Source organism: Camelus ferus, chromosome 7 (assembly GCF_009834535.1).
Source record: "Camelus ferus isolate YT-003-E chromosome 7, BCGSAC_Cfer_1.0, whole genome shotgun sequence".
Taxonomy (NCBI): domain Eukaryota; kingdom Metazoa; phylum Chordata; class Mammalia; order Artiodactyla; family Camelidae; genus Camelus; species Camelus ferus.
Window position 1 is genome coordinate 28,552,242 of NC_045702.1, and position 25,690 is coordinate 28,577,931.

The window sequence follows — 25,690 nt, forward strand, 5'->3', positions numbered from 1 at the left end:
TATCTGGCTCACCTTCTCCCCCAACAAATACTGGCCCTTTTAAACAATAATGCTTACTTTTATATAAATTAGTTTTTCATCTTCAATTCCTGAATACTAAGTCTGTAATAAGAATGTTTTGTTTTATCTATAACAAGAATACGTATCTCTAATATCAGCCCATAAGGACAAAAAAAAAGGAAGATTAAGCATTTTAATCCTACATAATCTGAATTGGTACCTAATGGAACACAGACACTGCCCCTAGAATGTCTCTGATCAATTTCCATCTCCATATATCCTACATGGAGCCCTAGTTTACAAAATTTACAAAACTGAGCAGTACTTAGACTGTCCACTAGATGGCAAAAATTACACGGAGACTTAAAATAGAAAAAAGATTTTATAGAATGATAGTTGTTACAGACAAAAGGAAGATTTTTTTCCTCTTTACAAATGAAGTAAGTACCAAATAAAATATCCTAAAACTACCTTAAGTCTTTATCCACGAAAAATTCCTTCCAAATCCTATTACCTTATAATTTGTTATGAATCAGAAACAAAGCAAAAATAAACAGAACAATGATTATATAGAGGAAATGTTTCTCAGCTATAGGGACTAAGCAGAAGGTGGACAATTATTCATGGCTGAAGTAGGAATAAATAAAATGAAAATTTACTATAAGTAGTCCTGTGAATAAAATGGTCCAGATTTAAAAAAACACTATAAATCACTTATAAGTAATAACTTTGTCTAGAGGGGAAACATTAATGATCATGTGAAGAGGACATATTCAAATAACATAATAGTTCAGTAAGGATGAATATATTATGAGGGGTGGAGTTGATTACTATAATTAATCACTGACTTACGATCTGTTGAACCAAATTAAAATCATCTCCATGTACTCTATCATATGCAATAAAATGACAAATAATAGGTCAGTGACCTTGATATTTCACGCATTCATGCAAATCAATAAACAAGTGGAACTCTACCAAACTAAAAATCTTCTGCACAGCAAAAGAAACAAGCAACAAAATGAAAAGGCAACCTATGGAGTGGTACAATGTATTTGCAAATCATATGATAAGGGATTTTGATTTTGATTAATATCCAAAATAGATAAAAAAGAAAAAATGCACACAACTCAAGAGCAAACCTGGTTTTAAAATGGACAGAGGAACTGAATAGATAATTTTCCAAAGGAGACGTACAAATTGCCAACAGGTACATGAAAAGGTGCTTGACATCACTAAGCATCAGGGAAATGCAAATCAAAAACATAATGAGATATCACTTTATACCTGTTTGAATGGCTATCACCAGAAAGCCATTATACCTCATACCTCTCCACAAGATATACATTATTACACAAAGGGGAAAAGATATAATTAGGTTAAGGGTCTTAGGAAGGGAGATTGTCATGGTTTTTCCGGGTGGACCCAAAGCAAACACAAGGGTCCTTATATGTGGATAAGGGAGGGGGGACTGAGTCAGAGAAAGAGATGAGGGGGTAGAAGAAGAGGTCAGAGGAATTCTATTTCTGGGAGTCAGGAGCCAAGGGATGTGGGCAGCATCTGGAAGCTAGGAAATGCAAGGAAATAGATTCTCCCCTAGAGCCTCCAGAAAGGAACACATTCCACTGACATCTTGAGTTTAGCCCTGTGAGACCCATTTTGGACTTCTGACCTCCAGAACTGTAAGGTAAAAAACTTGTGATGTTTGAAGCCACTGTGCTTGTAGTAATTTGTTATGGCAGCCATAAGAAACTAATGCAACTCCTTAGAAAAAACATATCAGGTATTTATTTTAAAGCAAACAGGTAATTACTTAAACCTGAGTAAGATTCACTTATGTCTCAGAAAAGACTACATAAAAGCATCCATCTTATGTTACACAAAATGAAAATTTTTTTCCTTGCAGCTGGTAAAATAATTATTTGTGAAGAAAGGCCTGACTCCCTGAGAATGTACTTGAGTAAGCACATCGCAAGTAGGATACACACTCTGGAAATGATGAGTCTCTTGCAAGTTTCACTGGTAAGAGGAAAATAATCCTGCTTAATAAAAGAAACCAATGAGGGGGTGCAAGACTGAGCTGCGATGGGACAATTATGGGAGACGGGGATGTGGAATCTAGGACACAGAGTACATGTCCTGGCGACCGTGTGAACGAAATGCCAGGAGCTACATGCTGTGACCCTCTCTTCGTGGTTTCTGTATTACTCAGCATTTTGCTGAGACAATAAACAATCCCAAAGTCTCAGTGGCTTAAACAGTGAACAATTATTTCTCACTCATGGAGTGTTGGCTATGGCTCTCCTGGGCCTGCCTGGGTTCCTGGTTTCAGCTGTGCTTTGTTTCAGATCTTTACTGTGTCTCATGCTGGGACTCAGGCTGAAGAAGTAACTGCTGTCTAAGCATGCTGCTCTCCCAGAGGATGGTAAGAGTGAAGGACGGTGATGGGTGTCTGCTAGAAAAAGGCAACCTGTCACTCCCACCCATGGGAGTCACATGGGCCAGCCAAGTCAGTGGGAAAGGGAATTAGGGTCAGGGAGAAAGAGTGCATATTTGCTGAACAGTATTTTAATCTACTATAAAACTTCAAACTAAGAGAATTACGATAAACCTGGTATCACGTGAAATTTGGTGAAACCCAGAGTGTATGATGAGTTTTGCATTAAGGTCTTCACAGAGCTGAAACAGTGAGCCCAAGTGAATAAGAAAAACAGCAAGAGGGAAAAAAAAATGGTCACGGTCTTATTTATTCAGCCCAAAGTAAAAGGAAAGTAAATTAACATTTTTATAAGCGACATCTCTTCATCAGGTACTATGCTAAATAATTTCATTCTCATTGACTTTCATAACAAGTTTTTCAGATGAGGAAACAAGTTCAGGAAGGTTAAGGTTGTTGCCCAAGTTTGAGTTCCATGATGGTAATTCAGGAATGTATCATTAAGGAAAGTTGAAGAACTAAGGAGCAGAGGGGCTCTGAGTGGAATCTGTGGGCATAGAAAGTCATCGTATGTAAAAACACAAAAAGATGGCAACCTCCATCAAAACTGAAACAGACCTGATTTATTTGGAAATGAGTTTAAAACAAGCTGGTTCAGTAGCCCAGGCGAAGACATGGTCCAGGGGTTTCTGAAAGATAACAGGGCAGCACCAGCATCCAGGAGACTGGCTGGTGCCAGCAGATGGTAGTTTTAGAGAGAGAACCAAGGGAACAAATTCAGCCAAGTCTGTGATGGAGCTAAGACAGGACCACCCGTAGCCCATTAGAAATACCCTTGAAAATAAGAAAATTTGCTTTTTCTTCCTTTGGCACAGACCTGTGTCAGGACACATAGCAAGTCCCACTTGCTCCCTATGAGAGGGTGGCCCAAATCTGCACAACCTTGGAATAAGAAGAGGAAGGGTGAAGGTTGCAATACAGGACGTCAACCATAAATAAAGGTATTCCTCCAAGCTGTTCATATGACTGAGAAGAGTAGTCTGTTTATATGGCTGCCTCAAGGAAGTTTAAATATTCACCTAAAGTTGGATATATATTAAACAGTTGTCTTCTTTTGTTAAACTTCGTAAAGAGTAAATGTGCTCTATTTTAGATACTACTACCAGGAACACTGAAAAGTAATTCTCAATGTAATAGCGTTCTAAGATTTTAAATACTTAGGAAAATTAACAATAATGAGCTCGCAATTAAACTCAAGTCAAATATTGTTCCACTAGGCCTGCATTTAGAGTATGCATTTTCCCCAAATGGGTAGTAATTCAAAAGTAGTTCAAATTATAAAATATATAGAAAGTTCTTTCTCTGTCTTACCTAGTTTTTTATGAGATGTCCCATGTCAAAATTCCATCCAGCCTTCAGCACCTGATTCAAACCCTCTCTTCTCCTCCAAGGCTAACCTTGGTCAGGCCTCCACAAAGGAGCCCTCCCTCCTCTGATTCTTGGGTCCTTTGCTTGTGCCTCTGTTAATGACTTAACTTTTATTATGATGGGTAAGTTTTGATTGGAACACCCAGAAAAACTACTTATGAAGGCAAGCCTGGACAAAAGTTTCTCTTTTATTTGAAATCACCCCTGACACTCTCTAACCTACTCTATGTAGTTTATCACTCCCTCCCTCTATGCTAATAGGAAAGGGAGTGTTCACATAGCCTGACCTTTATTAACTTGAACGTTGAGAAGGATTGGGGTGGTGGCGGAAGACTAAACATTTGTGAGATCATTGAGGGCAGAGGAAATTAAGATACCTTTTTGTTCTTTGCTCCCTTGTACATAATATAGAATCTAGATCAGAGGTCTCAGCCTGGGCACTTTCGTCATTTGGGGTCAGATAAGGGCTTTTAGGGGGCTGTCTTGTGCAATATAGGATAGTTAGCAGTATTCCTCCTCAGTCTTGACAGCCAAAATTCTCTCTGGACATCGCCAAATATTCCTTGGGGAACAAAATTGCCACTAGTTGAGAACCACTGACTTAAACCAGAGTGGAAATTAAGTGTGTGTTGAGTTGCTGTCAGGAATTGTCAGGTTTTTCCCTCCACTTCAGCACTTCTACATCTCCTAGCACTAGCGAGGAGTTCAACAAACGTATTTAAATGAATGAGCCATTCAAATAAGTTGCAAATAATGCACAAGTCTTTCCTCTGAGCCATTAAAGGTAGAGTTTATAAGAATGATATGTATCCATCTATTCATGAGAGAGATGGTATGGTATATTAATTAATGGGGCAAATTCTGGAGTCAGACTGGGTAGGTTCCAACCCAGAGTGCGTGGGTTCACATCCCTGCTCGCAGCTTCCTAGCTCAGTAAGCTCCAGCAAGTTGTTAAGCCTTGCTGCACCTCAATATCGTCATCATAAAATGAGGATGCAAATAGTACCTATCTCACCAAGACTGTGAAGACTGCATAAGACATATGCAGAGCACTTGGAACAGTGCCTGACATGCGTCAGTTATCATGTAAATAGCAAACTGAATACCTACTATACTCCGGGCATTTTACGGGTGATGGAGGTTTAACTAAGGACAAAATATTGAAGCTCTCATGGAGCTTGCAATCTGAAAGGCAAGGAGGAAAGGGAGAAATAATAAAGAGCTGTAAGTGACAGAACGGCAGGACAGACAGGAAAGCTGCACTGAGGTCCCAGATGAGGCAAGGAAGCCGTCCCAGGAGACAGCTAAAGGAAGAGCCTTCCCAGGAACAGTCCTGAAGCCAGACCACACTGCATGTGTTTAAGGTATGGCAAGGAGCACAGTGAGGACTACATACTATATATTATGTTTTTTAAAAGGAAAGAATATTATTTACCAATATGTTTAAATTCCCTTTGAGGGAAAAGAAGCTAAGTAAATTTTAAAACACTACAAAAACATGCCAAAAATATAACAGATGTTTTGTTTGGGTGATGAGACTACAGTTGATGCGTATTTTTTCTTTTCTATAATACCCAGATTTCCTGAATACATACTAATATAATATCCCTAAAAAATCAAAAGCACTTTATCAATGAAAGTACATAAAATACAAGAGGATTTCCATTTATACAGGATTATTTATTATTTTTTTCCTCTATTTTATAGCCAAAATGTTAGTATTTTTGCTTTATTTTGAATGTTCTAATGCAGGCTCAACATAGTATGTTGCAAGTTTACTTTTACTAATATCTCATCTAATATTTTGACTGAAAAGTTTTTCTCTGCCCATATATTGAACACAAATTGTATTTTTTCAACTGACGAGTCATGATAAGAGACATATGTCTTTTGAAATTTCTTCACATCTTCTAAGGTAAAAATGGCTCTCCATTTCACAAGCTTTTCTTCAAATGACTAGTCGGCAAAAATGCTGTGATAGTTCACTTAACTGTTCTTTCAAAACAGACTTTTCTAATCCAAGGCAGCAGCAAAGGATTTGCAGGCATGAAATTACACATCTAGAAAAAAAGTGATAGTTTTAATGTCTTCATTTATGTTCAAATATTTTCAATCCTAAGTATATTTCTTAAATTCTGCGCCTCAGCTACAACACAATTATAATTTAGCATTGATACTTCCGCATTTTACAATCATTTTAAAATGAATAATGAAGTTACCCACTTTGAGTCTGACAGAAATATAACTTTTTAAGTTTGCTGTCTTTTGCAGTGTCTTCCGATAATTTTCTTGACCTAGTATTTCTATTATACTTTAACACATACAAAACTAAAATTTCACTAGAAACTGGAAACATGCATTGCCAGGGTGAAAGGATTGGGGGTGGCTTTAATTGTTTGCCCTCAGGAGATACACAAAATGTGGGAGTGGTGTTTCCATGGATTCTACTGCTTTATTTCCCTAAAGAAGTAAAGTGTAGATCACAGAAATTCTTCTCTTCTTATAGCTATGTGGGCATTAAAAGAGAGAGATGGTAGGAGAGAAAGAGAGAAAGATGTAGATCGAGTCCAAAAAACCAAAATTTCTTGAAAAATAACGATTAAGCTTATAAAAGGGGAATTTAGGGAAATTCTCTCTTAAATTTATCTACCTAGAATCAATAGGGCCAAACGTTCTTCTAAGTATCATAACTATACCCTTGAGGGGATGGAGAGAGTGTGAATAGTTGAGACTTTTATATGATCTCCTATTGCCATCAGGCTCCCTCTCTGCCCCCCCCCTTTTTTTTTTCCTTTTTACACTATAGGTGAAGGGTAGGTTAGTACCCCACCTAGTGTGGTTGCTGGTGAGTACACAGAATAACTGTATGAATTTTTATTTCATCCAACTATTTAAAAGAATGCCAGTGTAAGACATATTCACACATACACATACAAAGCTGTGTTTCACAGACCTAAATAACTATGTATTTTTTTAAATAAGCACCAAAAATTATTTTAATAGATGCATAGCATTTTCAATTCTTCCCAAATATAATTACTTAATTTTAAGTTTTATGTAATGATTAGGTATGTATTATATTAACTATTATCAAATGTATTTATCTGAAGTATTATTAGAATAAAATTTAAAAATATACTAATAGCTTTAAATCTTTGAAAAATCTCTATATGCATGCAAAATTGTGTTTTTTATAACTCACTGAGAGACTATAAATAAAAATGTCTTAATCATTCCATGTATTTTCACATTACACTTTCACTCAACAGTGTCAGAATATTAATTACCAATATGCTTAAGAACAGTTCTTAAAAATATTTAGCATTTCAAAGTTGAAGAAAATCTCAAACTTGGTTATTATATGCAAAAGTTGTGTCCCTTCCTAAAATACAAAGAAATAAAAACCAACAAGAAAAACTACTTGTTCAGTTCATATCTTCTTACCTTCACTCAGTTCTTGTATATCAAATGTAGTGTCCAAAGTTGTATCTGCAGATATCTCCTTTCCATAATTAGCAGTTAATTGATGATATCTACCCATGAAGAGAAAATATATATGAATTCCAGCACTCATGAATATTCAGCTCAATTCAGAATACATAATTGCCAAACCAAACCCTTAGACATTAGCTAATGCCTTCCCAAGTACATCACACACTCACTGCTGACCTTGAGCCTCTTCTGAAGCCAACTCCAGCAACAGACACCATTTTTATCTCACATACTCCCATTCTCTGGCACTTCTCTTCTTCTTGTCACAAATAAGCCACAAGCAAGGTAGAAAAAGTGGCTTTAGGTTATCCTTGGTGTGTTAGTTCGCTAGGGCTGCCATAACACGATACCATAGACTGGGTGACTTAAACAACAGAAATTTATTTTCTTGCAATTCTGAAGGCTGGAAGTCCCAGATCAAGGTGCCAGCAGGGTTGGTTTCCTCTGAGGGCCATACAGGAAGGATCTATCTGTTCCAGGCCTCTCTCCTTGGCTAAGTTTTCCCTCTGAGCACCAGCACCCTAGATGTGTCTCTATTTTCCTGATCTCCTCTTAGAAGGACACCTGTCAAATTGGATTAGAGCCCACCCTAATTGCACAGTCATTTTAACTTAACACCTCTTTAAATGCCCTCTCTCCAAATACAGTCAACTAAATTCTGAGGTACTGGGAGGTGGGACTTACACATGAATTTTGGAGGAGCACAGATCAGTTCAGCTCATAACACTTGGGCTTACCAGTAAACTGACAAAGGGAAGACAAGTTAACTCAGTCTGAGACTGAAACATATCCAGGTAAACAATAAACCTTTTCTCCTTGCCTGAAAAGAGCCCATTCTAGTCACTCATTAATAGGCATATGATTTGAGAATTTCAGTGAAAGAAATGAGGCAATATATGAGTTACAACTAACTGTAGAATATATATCTAAATATAATTCCCTCATTTGAGACAGTTTCACTCATTTTTTAAAAACTATGTATATGAGAAACATATTCTATGTTCCCACTCTTACCAAGCCCCAGAACCAGGAAAGAGATCTAACAAATGGTCCTAGAAAGCAGAGGCTGTGTACTGAATATGGTGGATGGCCAACCGCTACTCAAGCAACAAAAGTCACAACTACAGAGAGCTTAGTTCCTATTACAAAAGAGGGGCAAAAACAAACAAACACAAAATGATAGAGGAATTAGATTGCAGCTTAGAGTTATTTGCAATTTTTCTTAAATGCTAAAAGTTCCCACGTCCTAAAAGTAATTGCTTAGTCATTAGGAAGTTACCACTCTTCTTTTTTACGTCTTAGGGAAAAAGAAAAGTAATATAATGCTGTTAGAATTTTCAACATTGAAAATGTTAAAGTAACACTGAGGTGGTAAAAATTCCACGGTCATTTATTTATTCTTAAATTACGGATGGAGCAAACCACAAAAAGAATGTTCTAAAAACCACTTGGGGGAGATGAAAGAAAATTGTGAGATTTCCTTTCAATTACCTACCCAATGATAGCTTCACAAGATATACAAGCAAGTTATTTAGATATACAATCACCGTTTTCAGACCAACAGATATATTATTGTACAGATATATGTGTCCCGTAGTTTCATATATCCAGACTTTCTAAGTGAAGAATGAACAGTTAGGAATCTCTGTTATAAAGCAAATAATCCTTTTTATAGTATAGATATTCACCTGTAATTTATCTCTTTATTTCATTTAAATTTTTAAACATACGGTTTGCTTAAAAACCCAGGTAAAACAAGATACACATGTCTGATATTGCAAAGAAGGAAATAGTGTTTTCAATTATGGTTCATATATTTAATCAGTTATGAATTCCTTAGTTTCTAAAGTTCAATTAAATTAAGACTTTTAAAATAAATATCTGAGAGTGTATATGAAAATTATTTCTTTCCCTCTCTCCCTCTCCCCCTTTGATTTTCACATGAAATTAATGACTAAAATATGAATTTTAGGTGGAAGAAGAATAAGAAAGCAATAAAATAACAAAAATACCTATGCATAATTTATAATTACTGTTAAAATTATAAAGAAAATATTCTACATGTTTAAATTCATTAGCTGTAAAATAATCTGTTCATTGCACCTTATTTTCTCACTGATTATTAAAATCAGAAATTCATGTTCATTATTAAAATTTTGTCTTTTGGGTATAATGAGACTATACTTAAGAATTCTGAATTCTGAAAACTTATCAAACTATAGTTATCTAAAGACACAATAACAATAACATTGTTTTTGAGTAAACTTGAAAAAAACTTTACTAATATGTAAAAACACTTCAAGGGTCTTGTGTGAATTAATCATCTTTTGCCCAATTCTATTGCCCATTTATTTTTTTGTTGTTGAAGTATAGTTGATGTACAATATTATATAAGTTACAGGTACACAGCATTGTGATTCAGTTTTTAAAGGTTACACTCCATTTAAAGTTATTATAAAATATTTGCTATATTCCCTGCACTGTACAATATATCCTTGTAGCTTATTTATTTTATACATAGTTTGTACCTTCTAGTCCCTACCGTTATCTTGCTCCTCTCTGCTTCCTCTGCCCACTGGTAACCACTAGTTTTTTCTCTATATCTGTGAGTCTGTTTCTTTTTTCATTATATTCACTAGTTTGTTTTATTTTAAAATTCTACATAGAGGTGATACCACACAGTATTTGCCTCTTTCTCTCTGATATTTCACTCAGCATAATACCCTCCAAATCTATTCTCCATCAGATCTGAATGAGAGCCTTGCTGGGTAGGGCATTCTTGGTTGTAGATTTTTGCCTTTCATTGCTTTAAGTATATTGTGCCACTCCCTCTGGCCTGCAGTTTCTGCTGAAAAATCAGATAGTCTTAAAGAAGTTCCCTTGTATGTTACTTGTTGCTTTTTCCTTGTTGCTTTTAATATTCTCTCTTTATCTTTAACTTTTGTCATTTTAATTACAATGTGTCTTGATACGTTTGTCTTTGGGTTAATCCTATATGGGACTTTCTGCCCTCCCTGGACGTGGATATCTGTTTCCTTTCCCAAGTTAGGGAAGTTTTCAGATATTATCTCTTCAAATGTATTCGCAGCCCACTTCTCTCTCTCTTCTCCTTCTGGGACCCCTATAGTGTGAGTATTAGTGTGTTTGATGTTGTCTCAGAGGTCTCTTAAACTGTCCTTGTTCCTTTTCATTCTTTTTTTCTTTTTTTCTGTTCAGCAGCAGTGATTTCCACTACTCTGTCTTCCAGCCTGTTTTGTCCTCAGAACTATTTGCTCTAGGGGTTCCCTCTGTGTGGGCTGGGTGGGTCCCTCTATTGTGACAGGCTGATTACTGTGGGTGGTCTGGTAGGCATGGTTGACCCCTAACCAGGCTGCCAGGCCCTGCCTTGTGCAGAGCTGCAGGACATTGGTTGGCAGGGCTGGGTCATGAGGCAGCTGACTGCAGAGTATTCTTTGGTGTAGGTTTTTCCTGGGGTTCCCTGTGGCTACTGCTGGCTCACAGGTGGGTGGAGACAGGATCCAGGATACCCTGGGGCTGTTGCCCACCCTCTGGTAGATGAAGCCAGATCCTGGGGATAGTGCCAGCTTATTGACTGACAGAACTGGATCATGGGGTCTGTTTGCAGGGCCCAGGGGTCCCAGAGCTGGTGTCAAATCGCTAGTGGGTGAGGCTGGTCCCAGGGAAGGATCTGGGCTTCTCATTGTGGGGGCAAGGTCCACGGGCTATGGGACTGTGGCTCATATCTGCCTGAGGGTGGGTGAGGCTGGTCCTGAGGCTAGAGCATGCTCACTGGTGGGTGGGGCCAGGGCCCAGCAGGTCCCAGGGCAGAGTATTACCTGCTAGAGGATGGACTGGGTTTGCAAGCTGCAGGATTTGTGTCTGTCCACTGGTGGGTGGAACTAGGTCCTGGGTTTTCTGGTTGGAGGCCCTGGGGCTTCTCGGTCTGATACCTGCACACTAGAGTATTGGTCCATGTCTGGGCCCACGGATGGTTGTGGGTTCAGAGGGTCTTACGGCAGCTGCTGGTGGGTAGAGCTGTGTCCCTGCCTAGTTATTTGCTTAACCTGAGGCATCCAGCACTGGTGCCTACAGGTTGTTGAGCCAGGGCAAGGCTGGGTCCTGAGGCTAATAAGCCAAAGGAAGGTTTCCCAAATGGTGCCTGCCAGCACCAGTGTCCACATGGTAGAACCAGCGCCCGAATGGCTGGCACCAGTGTCAACATCCACAAGGTGAGCTCCAGTTGCCTCCTGCCCCTCCAGGAGACTCTCTAAGATCAGCAGGTAGGCCTGACCCAGGCTTCTTTCAAATTACTGCCTCTGCTCTGAGTCCTGGAGAGTGTGATGTTTTGTGTGTGCCCTTTAAGAGTGAAGCCTCCATTTCCCCCAGCCCTCTGAAGCCACATGCTCTGAGGGCTTGTATTCCCAGTGCCAGACCCCAGGCTGGGGAGCTCGATGTGGGGCTCAGACCCTTCACCCCTGTGGGAGAATCGCTGCAATTCCTATTCTTCTCTTGTTTGTGGGTCACCCACCTCGGGGAATGGGACTTGACTATATCATGACTCTGCCCCTCCTGCCTTTCTCCTTGTGGTTGCTTCTTTATCACTTTAGCTGTAGAAGATCTTTTCTCGTAGGTTCTGGTCTTTTTTGTCAATGGTCGTCATGCAAATAGTTATAGTTTTGGTGCACCCGAGAGAGGAGGCGAGCTCAGGCTCTGCCACTGCTGCCGATCTCCTCTTAGGTTTTTTATGTTTTATTAATAGCTTTGTCACTGTTGGCTGGAACCCCTGTTCTGGCCTACTTGAAATGCCCGTGCCATTGGGAATTAATCTGTAGACTCGGCCTACCTGCAGTACTTAAATTGATCGCGCCCTACAAATGGAAGAAATCAGGCACCCCTGGATCCGTGGGCCCAGATTTGTGTTTACCCTGTTGTGGAGCCTACTCCAGCTTTGTACTTTGGGGCTTGCGTTTCTTTCCTGATGCTCAAATTCCACACACTTGTTAAAGGATACGCAGTATCACTTACATGGTAAAACCATTGAAGGAAGCATATTCCTCAGCTGTGAATCCGTAAATATCTTGGCGGGATAGGTCCACTTCTTGCTGAAGAAGAAGACTGACTAAACTCGATGGTTCATCGCTGAGAGCAATCATAAGGGCTGTTCTGGAGCAGGAGATATAAATAAATGTTCATTTATGAGTCTTAAACTTGTATTTTTAAAAAGTTAAGTCTTTTAAATTTACTGTTCATATGTAGGATCTCTACCAGGAAAGGAGTCAGGACAAGGATGTAAGAAGTGGGGCAAATCTGCTCAGAGAGGTGTGCCAATCACAGGTCTCGTCGTAGACTGTGAAGACAAGAGGCCCTAGGAAGCAGCTAGCTCAGCAGGTCTCAATCCCTGCTCCCTGGAACCCTTTTCTGGGAGATGTCTCAGAAATTCTATGGAGGGGTGTATCTGAGACTCTGGGTGCCCCATCCCCATTTAACTACAGCATCTGGGAATGAGAGGTTGAGTTCCTGTGGAAGGTTCTAACGTTACAAAAAATAGTAACAGTAATAACCTACCAGTCTGGCCCAACTCTTTGATACTACAGATGGAAAAACAGATCCTGGGAGTTCAGGTAATTTGTCCAAAATCATATGGCAAATCTTTTCAATATCAAATATGTATAGGCTTAATTCAAATTGTGGGCAAGAGCAGACTGGAGTATCTGAGAAATGAGCACTTAGCATTTTATATATATTCCTGTTAGATAGCTGTAGTTACATGCTCTTGTTTAACATTAATTATACCTTTGATTTTTATCTGCAGCATTCACATCTGCCCCTCTCTTCAGAAGAAATTCTACCATTTCTGCATTATTTTCAGTAATGGCAAGTAAAAGTGGAGTATACCCATCCTGGAAAAATTATTTCAAAGTGATTATTTAAAATACTGTACCAACATTAGATGCCTTTTAGAATTAAGTTCAATTCAAAAATAAGGATGCTTATATGAAACCTCTGAATGTACACTCAAATTTTAAAAGATTTTGACATATAACAAAATATGACTTTAGAGATCAAGAAAATAAATTGGAGTTGGCCAGTCAAAAAATAAAAGTTTCTACTTTAGGCTTAATTCAAACTGTGGGCAAGAGCAGCCTGGAGTATTTAAGTAATGAGCACCTAGCATTCAACATAAATACTGCAAACCATTAATTCACATTTCATGATGTTGTTACAGTTGGGTTTCCATAGGGTTTCATTTAAACCTCCAAGGTTAGCACTTGTTTGAGGCTGTCACGTAGATAAAGTATCAGTGATCTAAAGTGTTAAGAAGATTAAAAATAAATACTCATCAGTTATCAATAAAGTCTTAATAGGAGAGTTGGGTTACTTTGAGTATAACAAGTGATTCTCTAATACAACCCTATTCTTATAATTATTCATAAGCTTTTAAGTAAAATTTAAAAAGATGTAGATTTTGTGATTTTTAATCAATATTCATTTTAGGGAAAGCAAACATGTCTCATTTGATATAGACCTTTGAACAGTTATAATTGTTAAACATAATCCTTTGGAGGTCAGGGGTGTACTCTGAAATGAAATGGAGAAAGATTTTTTTTAAAAAGGAAATTCTTATCAGTATTGGATCATCTTCTCCTTCACCCTAATTTCACTTCGGAAAATTCACCCTTTGTATAACGTGTTTTAACAGATATAAATGATCTGCGATGAATTACCTTCTTTCACTACGTTCTAAAATATAATGTGTTGTTTTCAAGAGAAGACTACCTTATTTTGAGCTTCAAGGTTAGCTTTGTGTTCGAGCAATTTTTCAACTAATGAGATACTAGGATGGCAGGCAGCGTAGTGAAGAGCAGTATTGCCATCTAAATCCACCAGGTTTGGGTCTGCACCGTGCTCCAGAAGAATAGCAGCACAGCTCTCCTTGTCACGCTGCACTGCCTGGCAGTACAAAAAGAATATATGGGTAACCGATTTACTACTCAGGATCTGATATGTCAAACTAAAGTCTAATACTATATTCTAAAATATGAAATATAAGAAAAGCTAACTAGGATTAGAAGAAAATTTCAACTGAAAAGGAAAAACTAGCACACCTTAGTCGATGGAGATCTGTTTGCACCATTCCAGACACTTTCTTTGCATTGTTTCTCAATTAAGAGTGAGACAATATTTGAGTTTCCATTAGCACAGGCCAGGTGCAAAGGTGTTCTGTATCAATATAATGAAACACAAAGTTAGAGGTAAGTCTTAGTTGGAGAAGATGCCTGTTATACCCAAGAACAAGCAAGATCATGTATTGTTAAGGTATTTGCTTCATGTACTTATTTATATTTATGCAATGTTTAATTATAATTGCTTTTTACAGAATGAAAACGGCCGTGCAAATGCCTTAAAGATCAACTATTTAACTGGTTTTGCTTTGAAGAAAATTTAACTTGAGTTAAAAAATAGTTTGTTTTTTTTTTTAAAAACACCAAAATGGAGCCTGATCCTTGGAAAGAATGATAAAATTAGACATCCAATAAAACCTAGAAATGTTCTCCAAAATCTGAGGTACATGTGCCGGCTCCCAGGAGGAGGGGGCATTGCCTGTGTTTGGAGCCCCTATTCCATGGCATCTGCCCCTAAGAATGTGTCTCTCCCTTTGCTCAGCTATAAAGGTGGCATTTGCATCTAAGAAATGAACACAAAGGTGAAAGCGTAAGGACTCTTTAAGTTGTAAATCTCAACCCAATTTTAAGTTATTAAAATCATTTCTGCTTCTCAAAGAGCGATGTTCTGTGTAGCCCTTCCCAGAACCAAGCACGCGCTCATGAAGTATGTCAGATAGGAATTAGTTCCGTTCAAACTTTGTAGTGTTTAGCCTAGACTGGCCCTCAGTGAACTTTTATTTATTTGTGAAGGTGGTATCGTTATATTCTTGCTTTTAGGTAATTTTAAAATACAGAGTCCTTATATACGTAGCCCAGTTCCCAGATGAGAGACTTCAGATGCCATTGCCCCACTTAATTTTAGGTCCTCAGAAGTACTTTGCGGGTCCCCAGACAGACCTGTTATTGACACTAACAGTAGCAAAGTGTGTCCCAGAAGGACTTGAAAATAATGTAGCTTTCAAAGAACTAGACTGACAAAATCCATACATGATGATATAACTTACCATTTATGGGAATAAATCAAGAAAATATTAAAAATAACTTTGAACACTTAGAAATCCAAAGTTCTAATCAAGTTTACCTGAATGTAATCTCTATCAGCAAGACTATAACTACAGTACAAAAAGCGGACACCTAACCAATATATTATTCTGTTTGAAGAAAGACTATAATCAGAAAGAGAATGGTCAGCTTGGATGACAGACTGAAACCAGAAGTTATCCATGGTTTACATCCTCCATGGTAAAGAAGATCTGAATTTAAGGAACCCATACTTGCCAGTCATTGGAAAGGAACACTTTATTGTAGAACAAAAATGACTCCTCAGACATCCAGGTGTAGATGAAATATCCCCCAAAATTATCTACTTTATTTTGCTATGATTCCATCCTTACCAAACACACTTCTGATAACTAATTTGATTTCTCAGAAATCCTGATACAGGGAAAACACTGATTAGCCTTTTTATTAACATCCATAATTTAGCTTAAAGATAAACTTCCTTGCATAGTAGGAAGTTTCTCCAGTCTTCAACCCAAACATACAGGGACAAATGGCTTTAAGCTGACCTAAAATAGCTTCTTGAGGTAGCGCAGCAAATCCAACAAACATTTTGATCCATCTTCTTCACTTTTACAGATATCTCAAGAATTTAGTCTTAAGGAACGTAGATGGCTTTTACTCAATTTTTAGATCCATCTCTCTCTCTCTCTAACTCCAGTTCTCTTTTTTATGAATTAAAATATGTAAACAAAACCCAAAAACCAGAAACAAAACCAATTTCTCTTCTCTAAGAGAAAGTAAGTGGCATTTGGTAATTCCTGGTAGGTCCTCCAAACGTGGCTGCTGTAGCCCTGCTGGATAATTTCACTCTACAAATGAAGTCTAAACCCTATGTGATGAACTTTTATAAAAATTTCAGAGCCCATCTGTATGTACCAAGGAACATAGGAACTCAGCCACAAATTCAATAGAATAAAATAGCTATGAAAGCTTCAGCTTTCTAAGGAAGTGCTGAGCAATACAGTCCTGTGGTCTTTTACACAAAATCTGAAAGCAAGACTAATTCATGTACAGCAGGAAACATTACAAAGTTTATAAGATCACTCCGCCTTTATAAGATCACTCAGCCTTCGAGACAGTCTTCTAAAGATTTTTACTCAGAATATTTGGCATCCTTTTAAATGACTCATCCTGATTTAAAAAGACAAAATATCTTAACCATATATGGATATAATATTTGCTTTCAAGTTTTAGATTTAACTGTTCTTAATCCCAAAGATCACAACTGGAATATTCTTTGTTATGGCCATTTGCCAAATGTGTACACATATAAGGAAAATGCTTCAAGACCAATGTGAATGTTTTTTACCTAATGTCAAAAACAAAAACCATTCTGTTTTTTTTTTTTTGAAACAGTTGAATGCAAAACATTTATTTACAAAAATTTAGAGAAATGCTTTAAAACCAAGGAAACTATTCCATTTCTAAAAAATCCGTAACTTTCATTTTATTAATGTATTATATTCCTATATTCCCAATTGAAGACTTTCTATTGTTACTTTTTATCTCATAGTACTTATCTTACAAGAAATCTGAATTCTCTGAGGCCTAGTGCTGGTTCCTAGGGTTTCAGGTGAGCTAGTGTCCTGTTTCATTCAAGTTCTGTTTTCTCCCAGTCTCTCAGTCTCTCATATACCAGTGAAAGAACTGTCAGCATAGATTGTGGACAAGTGAAGAATTGTCAGATCCAAGAAATCTCTAACTGAACTTTAGAAAAAAGGCATGACTTGGATGTGAAGAGTCATTACTATGGAGACTGAAATGAGAATTGTTTTCCACCACACAGGGTGAGACACGAGAACACAGCTGCCATCTTCAGTTAGGTCCTGTCATGAGAATAATACCCTTCTCGTCAGCAGACTTTGTTGGGCTCTTGATCATTTAGAATTCAGGGTAAATGGAGAAGCAACCAGGAAGCTACCTCATACTGGACCATTACATTATTTCCAACTCTAGGCTGGGCATGTTATATCTAATCTGGGTTTGAATAATGTGACTAAAAGTATTCATTTGGACTTGAGACTTTATTTACCAGGCTATATATAGATCTGAAGGACTTTTTATTAAAAACCATAGAAGTAATTTAATTTTATAGCTGGAAGAGCTATTCAACATCTCCTGTTTATTTTCAAACTTATTAGGCACTGTGCTCTTGAAATAAAACTTATTAGGTGCTTTTGAAATAAAAACATAGGTATATGCCAAATAAGCAAAGCACATTACCAGAGAGCTACTCGGGTTAAATAAGAAGTAGTCTGCAGTGGGGCTTTGCAGATCTTGGTTTGAAAAACACTAAATCTACTAACAGTTCTGATTTGACAGAAGAGGAGATTTAGGAGCAAGGTCATACATATGCAGAGCAGGCCTCAAATTCAGATTTTTATTCCTGAAACAATGTTCTTCCTACTGGGCCACTATGGCCACCATAAACATGATAAAGAACATTTCCATCACTGTAAAAAGTTCCCACATGCCCCTTTACAATCAGTCCCTTTCCCCCAGTCCCCATCTGAAACTATTAATTTGCTTTCTGTGGCTATACTTTTGCCTTTCTAGAATTTCACATAAATGGAGTCATTCAATATATGTAGTCTTTTGTATCTAGTTTCTTTCAGTTAGCACGACACCTTCAAGATTCATCCATGTTGTTGCACGTGTCAGTAATTCATTTCTTTTATTAATGAGAGATATCCTTTTATTGCTGAACAGTATCTCTAAGTTATATTTATCTCTATGTATGTGCGCATTCATCAAAAAATATTTATTAAGCACTTGCTATGGCTAGGCAAGATTCTAGGTAGGTAGCAAGCAAAACAGACAAAAATACCTGTGCTTTTGGATCATACATGGCTAGAGGAAGAGATCAACAACAACAAGAAAACACTTAAAATACAAGATACAACAGACAGTATTAAGTACTAAAGAGAAAAATAAGGCAGGGAAGAGAGATGGAAAACGTCAGCGTGGAGGGGGGTACAACTGTAGGTAGAGTAGCCGGGAAGCCCTCACTGAGAAGGTGACAAACCCCTGAAGGAAATGAGAGAGCACGCCATGTGGACATCTCCGGGGAAGCACTCCAAGGAAAGGAACTACCAAGTCCAAAGTCCCTAATAACGGCATGTCTGGCATTTCTGTGCAACACTAAAAAGGCCAGAGTAGCTGGAGATGAGTGGAAGGGAGAATTGTAGGAGGTAAGAGCAGAGAGATAACAGGGTGGGGTGAAGGTCGTGTAAGGCTGTATGAGACTTTGGAAGGACGTTGGCTTTTACCCCTAATGAGATGGAAAGCCAGTGGAAGTTGTATAGGCAAGGGATGACATCATTTGACAAACATTTTAGAGGATCATTCTGGCCAATGTGTTGAGTATAAACTGAAAAAGTTAAAAGAAAACTACCTGGGAGGCCATGGCAGTAATTCTGGTTAAGATATAATGGTGCCTGTGACTCACATGGTAACTGTGAAGGTGGCAAGGAATGGTGGGGTTTTAGATATATTTTGAAGGTGGAACCAAAAAGATTTGCTGTTGAATCAGTTGGGGGATGTGAAAGAATGAGAGAAGTCAAGAATGACTCTAAGGGTTCCAGCCTAAATGAAGGAAAGGAAGTCTTCAGCATTTACAGAAAGAGAAATGTATATCTGAGGAGGAATAATAGGAGTGCGGTGTGGGGATGTCTCAGATGCCTGAGCACTGAAGGGATGGAGCCAGTGGCTCTCACAAGCCAGTCGTTAAATTTTCAGGAATTATTCGAGCTAGGTGACGTAACATTGGCAGCCTGAAATCAGGGCTTCTCCACCCTTTGCCCCACCCCCACCCCTACCCCTACTCAAGAGCCTTTTTATATTAAACATTTACCAGCACACCTCAGCCTACTAGATACACAAGTGATAGTGTAGGCATTTATATATATGAGTCTAGAGTTCAGGGGAGAGGTCTACTGGAGATAAAAAGTTGGAACACATCAGAATATGGATACTTAAAGCCGATCTCTCCTCACCAGGCAAATGAAGATTAAGAGAGGGGGAGAGAGAGAGAGAGAGAATCCTTCAAGGTCTGAGCCCTCCAATGTTCACCAGTCAGGAAGATGAGGAGAAACCAGGAAAGGAGTCTGAAAAGAAGTGTCCACAGAAGTGGGAGAAATGCCAGGTGAACCAAGTGTCCTGAAAGACAGTATTTCAAAAACTAGTGATAGGGCACGTGAGAGATGTGGCTGAAATGCCAGCCAGGTAAGACTGAGAACTGACCACCGAATAAAGTCGTGTTGAGGTTATTCTTGACCCTGTAAAGTAATTCAAAGGAGTGGTGCAGGATAAAAGTCAGGTAAATAGACTGCTTTTGTTAAAAGAGAAGGAGGTAAAACAATCAGCAAGCTGGCACCAAACCTCTAACCATTGTGTCCAGTTGCCTGATAATGATGAAAGGTGATGCCTTTCATGCCCTGGGACTTGAAAACTCCCCAGAAGATTTTAGGTAGGTACATGCAGTACATATTTTCTGTTATTAATGCCAAATACATAGTATCTACATTTTTAAATATTTATATATAATTTTTTTTTGCAGGGAGTGGTGGTTAAGTTTTCTGAGGATCCTCTGAAACTGGAAAAAAAATTTCATATGAGATCACATTAAAAAGTTAATTGTTTTGCTGTTTCAAAGTCTTAAAGTCTTAGTAACCACTGTATCTGGTAAGTCACCTCTACTCTTTTCCTATTAGTACATTAGTAATATGGGAAATCTTAGGTGGCTGGGGACAGTATGTACCACAGGATGGGGCAAGGGTGGAGCTCGAGGTGGAGATTAAGGCAGTGGGAGCGGTGGAGGGAACCAGGGAGGACACAAATGCCCTCTGATATCCAGGTAAGCATTTTTATTATTAATTAATTAATTTAGTTAGTTATTTTTATTGAAGTAGTCAGTTACAATATGTCAATTTCTGGTGTCCAGCACGATGTCCCAGTCACGCATATACATACATATATTTGTTTTCATATTCTTTTTCATTAAAGGTTATTACAAGATATTGAAAATATTTCCTTGTGCTATACAGAAGAAACGTTTTAAAGTCTATTTTTATATATAGTGAGTCACATTTGTAAATCTCAAACTCTGAAATTTATTTTTAAAACAAATAAGCTGAAAGTCAGTCGGGGGTGTGACCTCCTGCCAGTGGTTATCAGACCTCTCCCCGAAGGGCAACGCGCAGTGACAAGCAGTGGAGTCCCCCACACAAGTCCCGTTTACGGTTAGAGAACGCAGTGGCCCCAGCTTCCCCTCCATGCCGCCCTTCCTCACTCTGGTCACCTGTGTTCTCGGTCCAGCATGTTCACGTCATGTTTCTTGAGCTGAAGGTACTGCTTCAGCTTCTCCAAATCCCCAGCTGAGGCAGCTTTGTGAAGTTTCTTTAAATCTTTATTTCGAAAGTTGTAGCCTGGCTGGGCAGGGGGCCCAATACTGGCCTGGCCTTCAGACAGGTATGAACAGGAACTGTGGGGCTCAACCTTCCTCCCCCATAAGGTGAAAATCTTCTTCATGGCGGCACAGGAGACAGTCCTTCAGTTGGACCAAGGATATTCCTGGGCCCCCTAACTGCCCTACCTGACCCGCGGGCCCGGCCCCCCCACGGCTCGCAGGCTCCTGTGGCCAGATCTTCACCCCGGTGTAGTGGAAGCTGACCAAAGGTCGGAACCCGGCTGGGCCGCTTGCCTCGGTTACCTGGCAACACCCGGAGCCTCGCGCAGCCGTGGTTAGGACCCAGCCGCAGGGTCTACCAGTCAAGATCTTAGATTAACTGTTATACTCTCAAGTCTTCCTATTAGATGGAGTGCCTTTGGGTAGAAAGCTACCAACTTTCTTACAAATAACCCTTTCGCCTTCAAGGACAGACCTAATGGCGTAAACTCTTGCAAACTGAGATTTACCTTCCTCGTGGTGGAGATGAAACTCCTCTAGGGATCTTGCCTCCAGCTTACCCCTAGCCTGTCACCAACAAGGTTCACGTGGTACAATTCACCTTTAACAATAACTGAGATCCCTTCATAATCTCAATTTCAAATATACTTTTGAATACCATCTCTCAAAATTTAAGCTCACTTTCTCTCACCACAAAACTCAAAAGATCCTTCCAACTCGTTGCACCCACAGTCCATTAATTCTGCCACCTTTCACTGACCTTGACCACCCTGTTCTCTGTCCTCACTTCCCTCCTTAACTAGATTAAAGTCCATGGTTAATCATTATCATCACTCCCATATATATACCTTCAATATCTTTGCCCCACCCCCATTTCTTTTTACTCATCTACCTAAACCACTGACCTAGTTAGATCTAAAACTCCCATCTAAACTTGTTTGCCCTGAGCCACTGGATGTAACTAAAGGAAAATACAAATCCATGCTGTCTTTTCTCACTTTTAGTTCATAAAAACCCTCCTGAAATGGATTAATATGCTTCCCGGCAATCCTTAGATATTTCCCTGATCCATTCACACTCACACATTCCTTGAACATTTCATATATTCTCCCTCTTCAAACTCATTCTTGGCTGATGAGCTGGCTTCCTGACCCATGGAGAAAAGAGGATGAATCAGAAGAGAAATTATGTAGGCTACCAGAACATCTACCTATGTACCTACACCTTGACAAAAGAGTATTTTTTCGTCTCTCCTGTTCGTATTGATGTTATGTCCCTGTTTCTATCAAAGCTAGAACTTCTATTATATACTAGAACCCTGTCCTCCGTATTGCTTCAGCAACTACCCTCTCCTGTTTTCTCATGTCTTTAGTTTCCCTCTCTGATGATATTCTTATTAACGTAAGTACATGCTATTATTTGTCTATCCTAAAAACAAAAACAAAAACAAAAAACCCCCAACAAACTCTTCCTAAAACTATTGCCTCATTTCTCTCCTTTACAGCAAAAATCCTTAGAATTGTCTATAATCTTGTGGCCTCTGCCTACAATCTTTCTTCCTCTGTTCTCACTTTTAAAGCAATTCCCATCATTACCCTGTCTCCCATTTCTCTCAATCCACACTGTTTTAAGTATGATTGACTATGAGCTCCATCATGTGAAATCCAATTGTCAGTTCTCAGTTTTCATTTTAATCCTTGTTAATTCATTGCTTGCTCCTTGAAACACTTTCTTAACTTGGCTTCAAAGACATCACACTTCCCTGGTTTGATTCCTTCCTTTCTGACCATTACTTCTCAGTCTAGTTTGCTGACTCCTTTTTATCTCCAGTAATGGAGAGCTTGAGGATAAATCCATCAGTAGCTTAATTTTTTTTCCCTCAAATTCTTGGAGTCATCCTTGAATCTTATCTTTTACACCTATATTTAAACTGCCAGCAAATTCTGTCAATTCAACCTACAAAATATATCCAGAATCCATTTAATTTCTTCCCCTATCCCTGTTCCCTTCTGGGTGACCTCATTCAGTCCCATGGTTTTAAATACCATCTGTATACTATCAACTCCAAATTTGGGAGTTCCAGTCTGGTTCCCTCTCCTGAACTGCAGACTGTACATCCTGTTGTCCATAGACTCGAAGCATCTCATACTTAACATGTCTCAATTCATCTCCTGACACTCCACTCTGTTATTATCTTTCTTACTTAAGAACAGGTAACTCCATTCTTTATGTTGCTCAGGTAAAAGAGTGTTAGCTTTGACCTCCCTCTTTTTCAAAGGCTACATCTAATCACTTATGAAACTGGCAAGAAGTACAAATCAGGACTTGTCTTCAATACTCTTTATATATACTCTCAGAAATAAAGAAAACAACAACAACAAAAAAGGAAATTTAGAAAGAATAATAATTAACATCAACTAGTAAAGTATACAAGCAAGATTTATGAAGAAAAAAAGCCTCTAAAATAATATGACAGGGAAGTTTGTGTATTTAGTTACAAGTGGTTTTCATATTTGTTTGTGGTTAATATTTTCCCTCTTTTTTCATCAGTTTTTCAATTTCTATAATTAACATTAATATTTGTATAGAAATTCTAATAATGGTATAAGGAAACTACCCTTGGAAAATACAGGAATAGAAATATCACAAACTTAAAGATCATATCTCTCTTGTTAGAATAGTTTCTTCGAATTAATTGAAAATAGACCGTTCCTTTTCCAAATTAAGGAATATATTTTTACCCCATCTTATAAATTTTACAAAGACTAGAATTAGGTCTTAATTGAGAACATTGAAAATTAATAACAGCAAAAAGATGATACTCCAACACCAAAATTACTACTTTATAAATTTCCTTTTAAAATTGTGAGTTCTCCAAGTGCAATTGTCTATTAATTATTCCATTCATCCGTCCATCAAAAGTGAATTGAATTTATTGGGACATTTACTCCCATCTCTCAGGGCCCTTCCAGCTATTAAACAATTCCTGTCTACATCTGGTTTGGGTAGGTTGAGAGAAGTAAAAAGGAAGTAATAGTACTATGTGCTAATTAAAGGTGTCCCTCTTTCTTTTTAAAGTAAAGCATTTCTGAATAATGGCAATTGTACTAGATGATCTTTCAAAGTTTCTTTTACAATAGTGCTTACTAAATGCTAGTTTAGTCATTGGAAATGCCTGATGTACAATCATTTCATTAAAAAATTTCCTCTACTCATTGTAAAATGACTATAACTCAATAAAAAAATGTTTAAAAAAATTTCCTCTACTGAGCTTAAAATGCTTGGTGATAATGACAGTTCATAGGTCCATTTACACTCCCACCCTGTGGACCACTAGGTCATACCTTCTCTATCTATCTGTCTCTTACTCTGATGAGCTTGTTGACATTTCACTGAAAAGAAAGGCAACCAGAAGGGAATTTGCACAAGCCTGGAAGACCACACTGACCCACTTGCCTGCACCTGGCCCACCATTGTTCCTTCTTTCCTGTTACCGTGGATGAAATATCCCTGCTCCTAAGGAGGGCAGTCTCTCCACTTGGGAAACAGATGATCACTTCTTGACTTATTAAGGATGTTGCTCCATCAATTTTCCCCTCTCTGACTCCAACAGGATCTTTTTTTCTCTTTTCCTCAATATATGCTGTAATATTCCAATGCTAAAAAAAACCCAGACAAATAAAAGACAAAATCTGGAGCTACTGCCCATTTCTCCCTTTCTCTTTGCATAAAATTCCTTGACAGAGTTGTGTGGGATGATTGTCTCCAGTGTTTCTCTTCATATTCTGTCTTGAACTCATTTCTATCAGGCTTCTGTCTCCTCTTCTTTGGGGACGTGACACCCCTGTCCTACAGACCACCCTTCAGTTACCAGGAGCTCTATGTTTGTGTAAGATATATACAGACATACTGAAGGGTTATTACCTTCTACATCTAATGAGCTGCCCCCATCTCTGTTTGTACCCTTGTCACCCATTTCTATTGCCATAATGTGGGCTATTTCTTCCTTAAATTATTACAGTAGGTTCTAAATGATCACTAAGCCTCAATCTTCACCCACTCTCACTCACCCTCCATACTGCTACCAGCAAACTTTGATAAAAACTCTCCAATAGATCTACACTGCCTGCAAGTCAAATTCTAAACCTTTAGCCTAATGTGACATGGACAAATTACCCCAAGCCGTGTAACACATGTCCCCCAGATAACACAGAGGAAACAGAGCTAGCTTAGAATAGTTTTCAGATAATCTGTTGAGCTCCTGATACCTGCTCATCCTCTTTGCTCCCAGGTGGTCTCCCAAGACCTATGTCCTGTGTATCCACCTGTGTCAGGCTATGAAATTTCCTAAGTCATCTATCCTAGAGCAGTAGGGGACTACTTACTTACCTTAGATTCTCACTGCTAAGGTCACCTACTCAGATCATGAGTTTGACATAATAATGAAAATCTCTATTGTGACTTGGGTTTCCACCTCCGTTTTAGGAGAGGCTGCCATAATTTTCAAGGTTCAGCAGGATCCTTTCTCTGAATCTAAAGGAACTAAGTCTCCCAGAGGAGGTTCATTCAAAGGTTATCTCCCCAGAGCTGGTCAGGGCCCAGTCCTTTGTTTGGAGTGCGCAGGATATGAGCCTTTGGTGCACAGATAGATCAGTCTATTCCTGTGATTCACGGAATTATTACACACACATCTTGCTC

General features: G+C 38.5%; 1 protein-coding gene across 1 annotated transcript; it reads right to left on the minus strand.

The window, feature by feature from the left end:
- Positions 1 to 363: 363 nt before the first annotated feature.
- Positions 364 to 21,420, minus strand: ANKRD7 (ankyrin repeat domain 7). The gene is given in 8 exon segments (XM_006177495.3): positions 364 to 5,925; positions 7,310 to 7,398; positions 12,379 to 12,428; positions 12,430 to 12,520; positions 13,151 to 13,257; positions 14,135 to 14,308; positions 14,464 to 14,578; positions 20,885 to 21,420. Coding segments are annotated over 8 exon segments (864 nt in total). The 5' UTR covers positions 21,115 to 21,420; the 3' UTR covers positions 364 to 5,917.
- Between the last annotated feature and the right edge of the window lie 4,270 nt (positions 21,421 to 25,690).